The following is a 15,104-nucleotide window of genomic DNA, read 5'->3' as shown; positions in this document are numbered from 1 at the left end:
TTGGTCTGACCTGGTACGGCCTTTCTTATGTTCTTATGTTCTTATGCTCTTTCCTGCCCGCGTTACTCAGGCACAGGCAACATGCCCTTGTGTGTCGGGGCAGCTGATGCTGCTGACAGCAAAGGAGATCCCGAGTATCCAGGTTAGACAAACACCTGTCAGGAATGGTCTAGATTATCCTTAGTCCTGCCCTGAGTGCAGGGGATGGACTAGACGACCTCTCGAGGTCCCTTCCCGTCCTACGCTTCTATGAGTCTATGGGTCCCCTGATAGCACTGTCACAAACAACAAAGGTGGTGGCTGCTCCCGCTGCCTTCACTGCACGCAAACCTCAGTCAGTTCTTGGCACAGCAACAGTCTCTCCCCTGGCTCCAGTGACACCCAGCAATAGCCTTCTTGGCTCTAGGGTGACCAGACAGCAAATGTGAAAAATCGGGACGGGCATGGGGGGGTAACAGGAGCCTATATAAGGAAAAGATTGGAAGCCTGGGCAGATCACGGAGCACATGTGTAACGTGGTCCTTGCATGAAGTGCCACTAAACAAATAGACCATCAACCTGCATGGACTGAAATTTCTGAATGGCTTAAGCACAGCCCATGAAGAGTGCCTTGCAGATGCATGGCAGTGACCCTGCCTTGGAGTAACGAAGGCCCTGGTAACTGCTGAGGTCTGTATCTGAAAGAAAAAGTTAGAACCTTCTCACCAAGGGCTGATTGGTCAGTGTTGTTACTGCATCCCTGGCCGCACTGGTAGGTCCCTTTAGGTTGGCAATATATGGGGCAAAGGGCAGGCCTACCCCCTGCTGCTAGCACTAGAAATAACCTTTGCCAATTTTTCTGATTGCTTCTGCCACCTCAAAGAATTCGCTCAGCCTTGTCTTGGCTGAGTCTCAGCCAGTTCACCTGTGTCCAAGCCCCAATTTGTGGGAGGCGCTCGTGAGCTGCTCAGCCAAGGTCCCAGCCTTGCAGCGTTTTTAATCTGATTTGGACAAATAACACGCAAGGTGCCGCAACATGGGGCGAGGGAGAAATGGAGTGAGGAGGATGTCTTAGTGTCCCTGTGAGGTGCTGTCTTAGTGTTGGGGAAAATGTGTTTTTAAAAAACATGCATATCGTCTCCAACATCAATCTGCTCCAGGCAGGTGCAGGAAGGGGAGTAGGCACAGAGTGTGTGGGCCTCACATTTCCCATTTCCATACGCTGCGCCCTGCTGCAGATTCCGTTGCATGTAGCACAGAGTCCTGCACCTTCCCCGATGTACCGTCCACAGGTTTCAAATATCTAAAATGGGTGTTTCTAGCCACAGGCAACTCCAGCTCCAAGCTATTGGTGGGGCCTTGATCTGTGTAAGGGATGATTTCCACCGAAAAATACGGTGAAGTGTACAGTAGGGCCAATTTGGGGCTTGGGACCTTTGCCTACAAAAGCTTCCATAAATACTTCTTGAGCATTCAAGAGGGATCTGTTCAGTAAACAACAGTTTCCCTAGTCAGTGTAAACTAAATGCTTTTCAGACACTTAAATCTGAACTGATCCCCCACTTGGTAAGGCAACTCCCATCTTTTCATGTACTGTTTATATATCTATATATCTTCCTACTGTATCTTCCACTGCACGCATCTGATGAAGTGGGCTCTAGCCCACGAAAGCTTATGCCCAAATAAATGTGTTAGTCTCTAAGGTGCCACAAGGACTCCTCGCTGTTTTTGCTAAATCTCTGTGGATCCCTAGGAGCACCAGGCACTGTCTCCTGTATTTGGTTTCAGTTCACATGGCTTACGTTGATGTAAAAGTAAAAAGGACTGGCATGTATGACCACTGGCTCCAAGGCCTTGTCTTTACTAGATTTTTGTACCTTTGGATTAATTAGCAATCCAGTGACTCAAGGCACAGAAATCCAGTGTAGACATGCTCTAATAGGATTTCTGCATAAGGAGACCTTGCAGAATTAGGTTCATGCTGCCTATACATACCAACCTTATGAATGTCCACGGTGATGTAACCTGAGATTTTCAGCATCTAAAGCATGAGCTTTTGCCACTTGAGCAAAAGGAATAAGTAAATGAGCAATTCCTTTCAGTGCACATTTGTAGTTGGCTGGTATAGTCACTGGGGCCAGCCAGCAGAGAGAGGGAGAGATGGACACAGCATTAAACTAATATGTTACATTGGCACAGAAGATGCTACAATGACAATATTTCATGTAAATATTAATTCGGCGATTACATCAAACTCCAGAGCCTTCACTTACGTTGTTGGGCCCAGCCGTGCGAATCTTGTGCATCCAAAACACCTGCTGAAGTTGATTGGCGTTTTGGGTGCACAAAAGATGTGAATATTGCTCTGCAGGCAGGATTAGAGTCGCTGAACATTAGAAGAGGCTGGTTTCCATTTGAAAGGTAGCTTGGTTCCAGAATCTTCATGAAGTATGATCAAGTTTATGCCATCAGATAATTTCAAGCCTGAATATTCCATCAGAGTGTATTTAGGGAGAGATTTTCAAAAGCATGCCCAGCATTGACCTAACACTGCTCTAACTAATGTAAAGATTCACACATGAGGACCAGGAACCGTTTAATGCTATTAAAAATGCTGATTTGCCACACTTGGGGTTCATATTTTGCAAAATGATATTACCAAGCCAGAAGGATTCACAGTGCACGAGTCTGGTTAATTAACCAAGCAAGTCACATTGTACTGCTTGCAAGTTCCAATTGCTGACCTAACACCACCACTTAAGATGACTCTGGACCTGCATGGCAATTAAAAAACAACACCACCATCTCCAAGCTCTTTACCAAAGCAGGGAAGCATGAATATCCCCATTTTACAGATAGGGAAACCGAGGCACAGAGCGCTGAAATGACTGCCCCAAAGTTGCACAGTGTGGCAATGGCAGTGCTGGGAATTGAACTCTGTCCTGTCTCAGCCTTGTGCTCCATTCACTAAATGGCAGCACTTCCATTTTGCCCAGCTTAGCTTCACCCTGACTTTATACCCTGTGCAGGATGTACAGTACAGTGTTGCACAACGCACATATCCTGCAGTGATACTAAGGGGGGTGTTAGGGGAAATTTTAGTGTGTGTGTAACACCGACAGGCCCTGGTTGTCGGTGGGTGAGATCGAACCAGGGACCTCTGCAGCTTAGTGCGAGCCTCTACCGCATGAGCTAAAAGCCACCTGACTGTTAGCTAAGGCAGTAGAGCAAATTCATTTATCTCTCTCTCTAAGTGGTCTTGGTGCCACTAGATGGGACAGAACCCCACACCCAGGGAGTGTGTGCGGTACATGTGCATGATGCCAAAACAGACAGTCACAGAGATCTGAGTCTCTGGTTTCTCCTGAATATCGAAGGGAGCAACACAAGTTTTTTTTCCTTTCCCCACCACCTGGCCATTGTGCCTCACACCCCTCCATAACAAGAAATGTGGTACAGGAACAGCATTATTTTAACGTATGCTCCCTGCCTGCACCATTCCTGGGAGCAGGCTGGCTAGCTACAGCCTGATGCCGACAGGACAGAGCAGCACAACGGAGGACTCAACCCTTCGTGGGTGAGGAGCTCTCTTCAGAGATCTCCAATATCTGTGGGGTTGAGAGACTGCCCCCACTGCCCCATCGCTCCACCCTTGAAAAGAAACTCCCATTTGATTTACCTCCCAGGATTCCTTGGACCCACTGCCGCCTTGTGTTGGTATTTTAGCAGGAGGGTGCACTCCCCTCTGGCTGAGTAGGCAGGGACTTGTGCCCATTTAGAGACTTGGTTTCCTTTGAAGCTTGGCAGCCAACCCACGTTAGGTGTGATCAGCTCCCGCCCTGGGACTGACTTATTGTTGACATGACGGGTCGATAAGTGAGTAGATGCCACGTGCTTCATTTAATAAACAGTAATCAATTGTTATGCAAAGAGCTCAAAGCACTTCCAAACCTTGTTATCAGGTGGCACATTGTATCCTCAAAGTACCGTACAAACATTGACTAATCATCTGCACCTTAAAATGAAATCACGCCATTTGGCCATGGCTCTCGAAGCCCTTTTCAAGCACTGTTTATCTGAGACTCAGAACACCCCCCTTGTGCGGCGGTTAAATGTTCGTATGCCCACATTACAGGTAAGTAAACCGAGGCACTGAGGGGTGGCCATGACTGCAACATCAGCCCCTAAGTCAACAGTGGAACTGGGAACATAGCACAAGGAACGCTGTCACCCAGGCCACTGACTTCACTGGGAACAGGATTGGCTCATATGTCTGATTTTGTAGCTATCTGTTTCAGGGGCACCATCCATTATAAAAATTATTTAAATGAACTGCCACATCTCACAATCTTTTCAGTGTGCTGACTATGTCATGCAATGCACACCTATGTAAACAGGATGATTCATGTACTGTCCATGTAGGTGTAATATATAAACAGTCCAGCAACAGGCATTAACTAAAGACTGAGGCTACAAACTCTGCCACTCAACAAACACTTATCTGCAGACAGATATCAAAGCACTTCACAAAGGTGGTAAGGGCCATCATACAGAAATTCAGCGGTAGAGCAAGGACAGTATCTGCTGACTCTCAGTCCCGTATCTGAATCTGCGATGACGATGGCACCGTGGAAATCTGAGGGCTGCCTTACAATCTCAATATGAAAACTAGCCGAGCCAGTTACAATTCCAAATGAAAGGGTTATTGTTGGGATTGTACTTTAAAAATATCCTCTAGCCTGTGACGCCTGAAGGTAAACACTGGGTTTTTAATTTGTACATTATTCCTTATCACTGATGCTGGCTATTTTTTAAATTACGTTATTGATTTGCATTGGGTATTAAAATAGTCCAGTCACTTTCTTTTTTGCTCCTACTTTCTCTCCAGATTGTCTCTCTTCCCGGGTTCTCCTGCAGCAGCACCAGGCTGCAATATTCCAGTAGCCAACCCTGCAGGGGAAACGTTTCAGCCAAAATGCTGCATTATTTTCATTGATGTTTTACATGCACCTCTCTTGCTCATGGGCTGTATAACTAGATTTTCCACCTCCACCAATAAATATCTCATGGGAGGGAAATTCTGAAAGGTTCCCTACATGGAATTCTCCCCAGCTGGTTCTGTCATGGGAGCAAGGGGCTGGATTGTCCCCTTAAGGAACAATCTGGGGTTTGACCCCCCAAAGATCTCTGGTTCCCCCAGATGGTTATCTGTGTAAGGGCCCTTTAGTTCCCCATCTTGGCTACCTGGCAGAGTGGTGCAATGGAGCAGCATTAGCAAGTTTTCCCTCAGCTACTCCTGTATCTGGGACCCACACACAGGCCACGGGGCCCCCATGTGAAAGTCAAGGCAACCTTAGGCTGCATTAACTTTTTGCAGATTTGCTTGATGCATGGATCCTGGACCTGATGATGTGTCTGGAAAGGGAGGAAAGGGAAGGAGGTGGAGAGGTGGTGCAACACTCACACACAACAGACAGCAGGAGGAGGGGAGGATCTTCACTGTGGGCAAATCCAGGAAGATGGATATGCCTTGTGTAAAAACAAAATAAAAAAAAAAAAACAAAAGCAAAAAACAATCAATCAATGGGGAGGGAGGGAGAGAGAGGTAGGCAGCAGCAGGGGGCTGCAGCTGCCCCTAGTGTGTGATGATGCCGGATGTGTCACAACCATTTGCCCACTGTTGCACCCGTATGGCATGAAGTGCCCTCAGACCATAGCGATGCTAATGCATTATTAGTGAAGGGGCTTTCCCCCTCCCTAAAACTCTCACTGCAGAGCAAATCCCACAGCAGCCAGAGTCGGGGGGGGGCATGCTGACACTCAGACTAGCAGTACAGACGTTCCCTCTTGGGCTGGAGACCCACCGCCCTGGCTGGGTTTTAGAGCCCAAGTGCCAGCCCGAGTGGGAACATCTTCACTGTTATGTTTAGCCCCGTAGCGCGAGCCGGAGTCTGTAGATTGGGCTCTGAGACTATCACTTTTTGGGTTTTTTGGCAGTATAGACATACTCTCTGTATCTAATGCCTACTGCTGCTAGCACATCTGGCCTGAGACACTAGAACTGCTGCTGCTATAGCCATGTTTGCTGCTGCTATTTATAAGGCCAGATTCTCTAGTCCACTCTGGCTCTTTGTGCTACTCAGGCTGTGCAGAAGGGCCAGATTCTGGCTGTAAATGGCCAGCCGAAAATTCTGCAGGGCAGGAAGCGTACCGGGAGAAGGGCAGGATGGAGCTCCCCAACTGGCTTAAGTGAGAGCAGCCCCATGGCTGCTCTAACTCACTCTGACACTGATGCAGATTGTCCTTCAGTATTGGGGCTGGAACCGGCTGCCTGACAGCCTCTTCTCCTCCCCACCACTGTGTGTGGAGAGGTTCTAAAATGCAGGAGCGAGTCAAGTCCTCTGTCTATTGCTAATGGTACCAGCAAGCAGTAGGGGAGGCTGCAAATGCTGACTGCTAGAGGTGGAGGGGGAAAGGTGGGGCAGTGGCAAAAAGGCGGGGTGTGTGTGTGTGTGAACAAGCAGGCGTAGAGGCAAGAGGTTTTGTGGGGGGTTGCGGGTTAGAGACAATAGGAGAGGAAGAGTGAAACCAGGAGTGGTGCAGACACAAGACAGAGAAATGCACTGTCCTTGTGATGTTGCCTCCTGTTAGTCACCGACCCAGAGCACTGCCTTTGGGAAAGCCTAGTCAGGCAGGCACAAATCACCCACGCCTCTGCCCTCTCTAACACCTCAGCTGAAAGGGGGCTTCGCCCCCCAGCCCATGGATTTGCCATACAGCATTTAAAAGCGCCCAGCCCGATAAAGGAGCAGAATGCAGGCTACAGCTGTTAGTGGCCAATGCACTTCAATGGGTTTGCCTTGAGTAACTGAGAGCAAGATGTGACCCGTTGTGGCTCCGTGAACAGCTGTGACCTGCAGCTGCCCCTTTACAGGGTGCATCGAATCTCCATAGACACAGTCCTCTGCATGGGCTTCCCAAGAGCCTGCAATTCCATTGCCCGGGGATGGGGCACCCTGTTCTGCTGCATCGGAGAACCTCTGGGCCTCCGGCAGCCGTGGAACAATTAGTGGGGAATGGTTGGCCCATTGCCTATCCCCAACTTGTGATATTATTGCATAGGAAGTGTTGGCAATTGGATGGGTGGCTATGAAAACCCCTATGGAAAAGTCCAATAGAATTTAACAGAGATTGAATCTAATTCTCCACAGTTGCATCCGATTTAGGCCACTTCAGCACCATTCAGATCAGCAGAGTCATAGAGATGTAAAACTGGTGCAACACCATGGAGAAATCAGACCTGTGGGAATCCCTCTGTGAAATGTGTTGGCGAATGAGCTCCTTTCTGTCAGAGCTTGCAGCTTGCTACAGAACTCTACAGCGCAGGGCGGTGACACCATTACATTCTCTAGGCTGGGCCAAAAGAACGATAGAAGACATACCACGGCCTGTTCAATTCTGAAGGACTTTTCCCTAATAGAAAGCAGATACCGAAGATGAGGAACTCTTTTGCGTGTTATGGCTGAAATGTTACGGGCCAGATCCTCAGCTGGTGTTAGCTGGCATAGCATCTTCATGTATTCCAGTGACAGGGCACTGAACGGGAAATCTGAAGACCTGGGTTCTTATTCTTAATACTGCTGACTTTCTGTATGACGTTCAGCAAGTCATCGCCCCGATCTATGCCTCAGTTTCCCCTCCTATTCATTGTCGGTCTTGTCAATTTAGACTGTAAGCCCTTTAGGGGAGGGACTGTCTCATTAGGTGTATGCTCACCTAGGATCATGGGGCCCCACTCTTGACTAAGACCTCCAGCCACTCCTGCAATACAATAACGGTGTTAGCTGGAATAGCACCCGATTTCATTGGCGCTGTGCCAATTCACACCAGCTGAGGAGCCGGCCACAACCACATACAGAGGGTTACAGATATTTAAATACACACAGTTTCCCCCAAACCTGTTTTCATATGAAAACTCCGTGGCTGGTTTCTTTTTAGCAAACGAAAAACTAAGCTGACAATAACCCACTGTCAATCTCACAGACTACACATTCCGCCTTGTGGCAGCTGGGCTGGCTTCCTGCAGCTGCTGTTGTGCACTGAGCTCTGTGGGTGCGTTTTCCTTTCGGGGAATTTTTGGAATGCTACAGAGAGATGCAGCATTTGGATTGTTCTTCTCTGTCCTCAAAAGGGGAGGGGCTTGATTCTGCTTTTGCTTATTGTAGTTTTTCCACCGCTGTCACTCCCTGGATTTCAGTGACGACTCCTGGTTTACACCAGCCACGTCAGAGGAGCATCAGGCCATGGGAGCGCTAATTTACCCAGAGTGCTTTGCCTGGACAGCAAAGCTATGGCTTGAAGGGCAAACAGACACCATGGATCTGCAAACCAGCTGCCCAGTCCTGCTCCCAGTGAAAGCAGAGCTCCCATTCACTTCAGTGGGAGAAGAATCAAATCCCAGAGCATTAAGGAACGAGAGAAATTACAGTAAAACCATCATTCAAAATAAGCTGCGGTCTATTCATTCAAGCAAATGACACCTTGCAATACAGATCATTGCAACCCACTTCCTGTCAGCTCTAGAACCATGGCAGCTCGCCTGTGAGTGTCTGGGGATCCCCAGAAAGCGAAGCTCTGTGGGAAACGGAGCAAGGAACTGAGAGAATCCAAAAGGAGCATTGTGCTTTACTGGCATCCACAGAACAAGGGCCCAGCCCTGCACACCCATACTCACATGGAGAGGACCACTGAAGCCAAGGGGCCTGATCACCATCCTGCAGGAAGGGGGGATGCAGGCCCTCTGGAGTTTTCTTTAAACTGAGGGTGGGCAGGGGGTTCACCCCCATGCCAGTCCCAGCCCAGGGCCTGTACCTAGGCTCGCTGAGCAGGCCTACACGGCAACTTTCCTGTTGTCACTGGAAATCCCACTCGACACATACAGGGACCTGGGCCCACATGCACAAAGGTATCTGGAAGTGAGGAGCCTACCTTTGCGGATCTGAGCCCCTCTGTATGCAGATCTCGCAGAGCCCACTGGAGCTACACACGTGAATGAGGGTTTATGGGATCAGGCTCTTACACAGTACACCGAGGACAGGAAAACAACATGGGGAAGAAGGAGAGTTAGAGACGATGAAATTTACAGGGATGAGATGTATTTTGAGGCTGCATATTTGTTCGCCCTTCCACAGGAAAACATAGATACGGTGTTATTATTACAACTGCCAGCTGGATCACAAACCCGCCTATTCCTTGTTTCTCAAGATGATAAAGTAGCAGGCACCTTTAATTTGTTTTAGGGAGTTTATAGCAAAATTCCTTCTGGTTTACACTGTGCATTTAATTCCTTTAGGACCAGGGGAGCTTAGTGGTGCAGCGGGTTAGTGCAGCAACGGGGCATTCAATTTGCAGTTCCCATAAACATGTAAAAGTGAGTCTACGGGCCTCATCCTACTCTCCATTTATGTATGACACCAGCTCTGGCTTCTTTGGAAGCCAATGGGATTTGTGCTACAGAATCCGGCCCCTTGGGCCTGCAGCTGAAAATAAGCCAGGGTTTGCTTAGCTCAGGAATGGTAGGGAGCAGGTGCTGCAGGAAAGGACCAAGGTGATTGGAGGCATGCACAGCACTCAGCTTTGTTCTGCTGATGCTACAAAATCCTTCCCTTTGAGGCACAGGAAAAAACAGACTCCCACATTTTTGGAAAAAGTAAACAAACCTTTTTTAGAAAATAGAGACTTTGCATCTCAGATCTCCGGCTTCATGAAGCAAGAGCCCTTTGCTCCCACAAACGTTCTGCCTTCTTTATTTATTGAATATGTTCAAAAAGTTACTGGCAGACAGGTCAGGCATAATTAGATTAAACCGTATCACAAACTGACAAAGCCACGTGCAATGAAGAAGCTGCATAAACTTGGAGACATATTTTGTCAAAGTATTAATCTTAGGATTCTGAGCTGCTCGGTGAGAAAGCCCCATTTATGAAACACAGAGAGAGGCTGACACTTCTAGAAATGGGAGCTGAAGGTTGGGCTTCTAAGTTCATATTTAGGCACCTACAGGTGAAATTTTCAAAAGCGTCTGTGTGATTTACGAGCATGAAGGCCCTTGAAGCTGGCAGGGATTTTGCCATTGCATTCAATAGGCATGGATCCACGGCCCAAGTCTGCAGGGTGCTTTTCACACGGAGCCTGGGCTCTTTACTCAATGCAATCAGTGGGAGATTTGCCCGAGCAAGGACTGCGAGACTCTTAGCTTCCTATCCTGAAAGCTGCTCAATGCAGATTTCCCCCTGGGATTTCAGTGAGGCTCATGGGGCCACCGGGGTGCCCCGCATGGAGCAGCTTGCAGATTTTGGACCTGGATGTGCTAATGCCTTAGAGTAGAATAATAATATATATTGCCTTGCTTCCAAGCATTTCAAAGCACGCTATAAACAGCGAGGGCTAGATCCTGTGCCCGGGGATGTCAGCGGGAGTACTGCTGTCGACTCCGTTGTGATCAGGCTTTAATTTATTAGGGCTCGCAACACTCCAGTGAAGTATGTAAATGTTGTTATGCTGATATGACCGAGAGGCAAACACAGACCAAGTTAAGGCCAAAATTGTCAGTCGGGTCCGCTAATGTTGGGTGCCTCCCTTTTAAGGAGCCCCACTTCAGAGAAAGCTACAGCTTGATTTTCAGAGATACCCGCACCTGCAGCTCCCCTGGTTGCCAGCTGGAGCTGGGGGCAGGCTAAAGACGTCGCTGTACTTAGGCAGCGGAGCAGGGAGGAACCCAGAATGATTGGCCACTTTGGAAATTAAGGTCTAAGTTGGGGGTTCTCAAACTTCATTGCATGGTGACCCCTTGCTGACAACAAACATGACTACACGACCCCAGGAGTGGGGACTGAAGCCTGAACCCACCCGAGCCCCACTGCCCTGGGCCAATTCCAAAGCCTGGTGGGGCCAAAACTGATGCCAAAGGCTTCTGCCCTGAGCCCCGCCACCCAGGGCTGAAGCCCTCAGGCTTCGGCTTTGACCCCAGGTGGTGGAGCTTGGGCTTTGGCCCTGGGCCCCAGCAAGTCTAATGCCAGCCCTGGTGACCCCATTAAAACAGGGTCCCGACCCACTTTGGGGTCCCAACCCCCAGTTTGAGAACCGCTGGTCTAAGTCATTTGTCCTAGGTCACACAGCAAGTTTGGGTCAGAATGATCAGAACCCAAATGCTGTGCACTAACCATTAAACCCATTCTGCTTTTCTAGCCACAGAACTAGCAACAGCACAGAAGTTTATGTGGAACCATCTATTTACAGAGATTACTTAGCACCTAACGGTCTTGCTCTGCAAAACATGGATCATAACAACAACATTGCTTCAGCCGTGAAGTATTCAGAAATTATTGCAATAAGCTTTATAGAAAACATACAATACACCGGATGCAGCTTTCAGCATATTTGCTCTAGTATATACTAGCAGGCGCAGATCTAAGCAAACCTGTGCAAGATATTGAGAGCCTTTTTTTTTAAAACAGTTATGAAGGTTGCTGAGACAGTTGACTCTAGATTATACTTCGCAGTCGGAAATGACTTGCTTCCATGTGCTTTAGCAACATGCATACAGCCTGCAGGGAAGTTTTTGTTGTTGTGCAGGTGCATTATTTTGTTCCTGAGAGAAGTCATAATTTTTGTGGAACAAAACCATAATAAATTAATGGGCTCAGCAGATCATGTAACTTCTTGTGGGTTTTTTGTTTTCTTTTCCTCTGTGTTTGGAGCAAAAAAAAATCAAGTTAGTTTTGTATTTGTTAGAAATATACTAGGAAAGAGAACTGTACAGGGTAAAAGTCTAGGCTCCAATAAAATCCAGGAAACAAGCTTAACACCATCTAGCCCGTTGCTTTCAGCAGCTAAGTAAAAACTCACCCCACGGTCCATGTGCACAAAGTAAATTCACAGGGAGTTGTATTCTAGCTTCTTGCAGTTTTTTTTTTAAACAAAGGAAAAATTAAAAGAATCTCCTGGAGTAACTAGGAGTTGCATGTGCATGGAGCTCTTCTGTGCATTCATAACTCCTGCAGGGCATGGGAGGGTCTTTTGCTGGGGTCAGGCCCATGGATTCTTCCCTGGACACCGACGATGGTTTTGGAGGAGCATCCTATGGGACACGGGGAGAGGATTCTTCTGTTAGGGCAGTGGAACACGTGCTGTCACACACCCTGGAGGAGTGAAGGGCTTTCTTTCGAAAGGGATGTGTTCATTCAAAAGGGTTCCTGTACATTCATTTCCCCCCCTCCCACCCCGTGCATTCTGGGCTGGAGGGGTTCTTCGGGAGTGGTTCCTGCATAGTCCTGGATGGGAGTTAATTCTGCATGGACCTGGGTGTTTCCTGGACCATTGGGGTGGGGAGAGAAGGGCCTCTCAGGGTGCAGCCAGTGAATTCCCAACTGTGGGTGTATTCTGAGCGGAGAGTCCTGTACATTCACGTGCCCCTAGAACACTGGTGGGAGGGTGGGTGTGATGGATCCTGTGTGGTCTCTGATGCCGGGTATTCATCTGAAGGTAGGTAGCTCTCTCATTCACAATCCCCAGGACCGTTGAGGGGGATGTATTCTCCTGGGGACTGGATGCTGTGCAGTGAGCTAGGGGGGTGGAGGGGATCCTGTGCAGTTTTCTTAGTTTTGTGGGAGGGGCGTTACTGTCTTGAGGATGGATCCTGTGCTATCTTGAGTGGGTTGGCAAAAAGCTGTTCTCCTGTGGGTGAGGGTTAGGGGAGGGGTGTTTTGCTGGGTGTTCCCTGGACAGGTGGGTGTTGTCCTGGGGGGTGGGGTACCCTCTGGTTGGAAGTGCCCCCCGTCAGGCATGAGGGGAGAGGAGAGTATTCCCAGGTAGTGGGTGGGTGGGTGGAAGGTAGGCATTCCCTGGGTAGAGGATGGGGGTTGGTGAAGTGTATTCTCCTGGGGGTTGTTCCATGGGTAGGTGGGCAACAGTAGGGGGGAGGGTGTTCCTCTGGGGAGCGGGTGGGATTGGTGGAGTGAGGTTTTATGAGATAATCCGTGGGTGAATAGATATTCTCCTGCATGGGGGTATGCTCTAGTCCGTGAATGGATGTGGGGATTTCCTGGATAGTGGTAGCCCTACTCATGTGTGTGGGACACACTCCTTGGGCAATGAGGTGGGACCTCCAGGGGCTCTGGGTAGTGGGTGGAGGCGTGGGATCCCCAAGGACTGGGGGAAGGATCCCTAAGGGCCAGGAGTGGGGGCTTGGGGTGGGATCCCCACGGGCTATGGGTGGAGGAGTGCGATCCCCGGGGGCCAGGGGCAGGGTCTGGACGGGTGGGATCCCTGCGTGCGGGCAGGGCTCTCTGGCCTGGCGGTGGCCCCCGCACGCTGGCTCAGAGCCCCGAGGGGCTGGCGCTGGCCCGGCGCGGGTCGGTGTCCTGCTCGTAGCGGTAGTGGTAGCCCTCCATCTGGTCCCGGCAGGCCTCCCGCAGGTTGTTGAGCCAGCGCTTGATGCCCCTGCGGTTGAGGTACAGCACCATGAGGAAGATGACCCCGATCAGCGCCAGCACGATGCCGAAGAACACGTAGGAGGCGGTCTCCAGCTCCTTCTGCTCCCCGGCCTCCTCGGAGCGCGGCTCCTGCCCGGCCCCGCAGCCCAGCTGCTCCAGGCGGAGGCGCAGCACAGGCAACCCGCTCAGCTCCCGCGGGGCGGCGCAGCGCAGGCTGCGCGCGTCCGCCACCCTCCAACTGGCGTTGCGCATCCAGCCCAGCAGCGGGCGCAGGGCGCAGTCGCAGCGCAGCGGGTTGGAGCTCAGGTAGAGCTGGAGCCTGCCCAGCGGGGCCGAGTCCAACCGGGCCAGCTCCTCGGGGCTCAGCCCCTGCAGCGAGTTGTTCCGCAGATCCAGCTCCTCCAGCCCCTCCGGCAGCGCGGCGCCCGGCAGCGCCCTCAGCCCGTTGCCCGCCAGCTCCAGCCGCCGCAGGCTCAGGTTGCGCAGGGCGCCGGCCAGCGGCTCCTCGCCCAGCAGCAGCAGCGCCTGGTTGAGCTTGAGGTGCGCAGCCGCGGGCAGCCGCGGAAGGCGCCGCCGGCCAGGGCGCGCAGCGGGTTGTGGCTGAGGTCCAGCGCCGCCAGCCCGGGCAGCCCCTGGAAGGCGCGATCCTCGATGGCCTGGATGTTGTCGCGGGGCAGCAGCAGCCGGCTCAGGTCGCCCAGCGGCCCGCTCCCGTTGCCGGCGAAGGCCGCCCGGCGCAGCACCGTCAGGTTGCCGCCCGCGATGGTGAGGTTGCGCACCCCGCGGGGCAGGTCCCGCGGCGGCTCCTGCAGGCGCACGTAGCTGCACTGGTCCAGCTCCGGCGTGGCGAAGCAGTAGCAGTGACCCGGGCAGCCGTGCCCGGCCTGGAGCAGCGGCAGCAGCAGCATCCCCAGCCACCGGAGCAGGGAGAGGGCGCGGGCGCCCAGCGGCCGCCTCCCTGCCATGCTCCCCGCCTGGGCATCGAGTCCCTGCGGGAGGGGGGGGTGGACTCCGAAAGCGGCCCCCAGGGATCCAGCTCACAGCCCCGGCCGCTCAGCGCAAGGCGGGAGCCGGGCGGCCCCGGGCCGCCTCATCTCACACGCGCCCAGCGCCCGCTGCTAAGTGTGAACGGGAGAGACGCGGCTCCCGAAGTGAGAGCGAGGGGCGGGGCGGGGCGGGGCGGGGGTCCGCGCTCCCGCAGCTGCTGCTGGCGCTCGCCGTCCCCTGGCGTCTCCCTGCACTGGCAGGTCAGCTGGCGGGGGAGCTCCCAGACCTGCCTCTGCCCTTCTCTGGGGCGGATTAAACCCCCCCCCCAGCTGGGGAGGAGGCAGCGAGGCGTCCCGATCTGTTCTTGGTTGCCCCCCCGGGGCGTGTCATCAGCGCTCCCCCCTCTGCCGGTGGCAAAGCACAGGATCCAGGGGGCACTTGTCGCTGGGGGGTGGGGGGTGGTGGCGAGGGAAGCCGAGGCGTCCTGCCTGTGCCAGGCGGCAGCCGCTCGTGAAAGGCTGGTGAAAGCCGGGATTCAGTCCCCCCCCCCGCCCCACTGGCTTTGTGGCACCGGGATACAGATTTCATCCCTGCCCGGTCAGCGGCCACTTCTGCGCTCCCACAGCGAGACGTTTCTCTTTAGCC

General features: G+C 51.8%; 1 protein-coding gene across 1 annotated transcript; it reads right to left on the bottom strand.

Moving 5' to 3' along the window:
* Window positions 1-11,350: 11,350 nt before the first annotated feature.
* Window positions 11,351-14,575, bottom strand: TPBGL (trophoblast glycoprotein like). The gene is given in 2 exon segments (XM_039509576.1): window positions 11,351-14,014; window positions 14,017-14,575. Coding segments are annotated over 2 exon segments (1,080 nt in total). The 5' UTR covers window positions 14,438-14,575; the 3' UTR covers window positions 11,351-13,355.
* Window positions 14,576-15,104: the final 529 nt, after the last annotated feature.

Source organism: Mauremys reevesii, linkage group 1, assembly GCF_016161935.1.
Source record: "Mauremys reevesii isolate NIE-2019 linkage group 1, ASM1616193v1, whole genome shotgun sequence".
In the NCBI taxonomy this organism is placed as follows: domain Eukaryota; kingdom Metazoa; phylum Chordata; order Testudines; family Geoemydidae; genus Mauremys; species Mauremys reevesii.
Note: the sequence above shows the minus strand (reverse complement) of the source record. Positions and strands in the feature narration are given on the sequence as shown.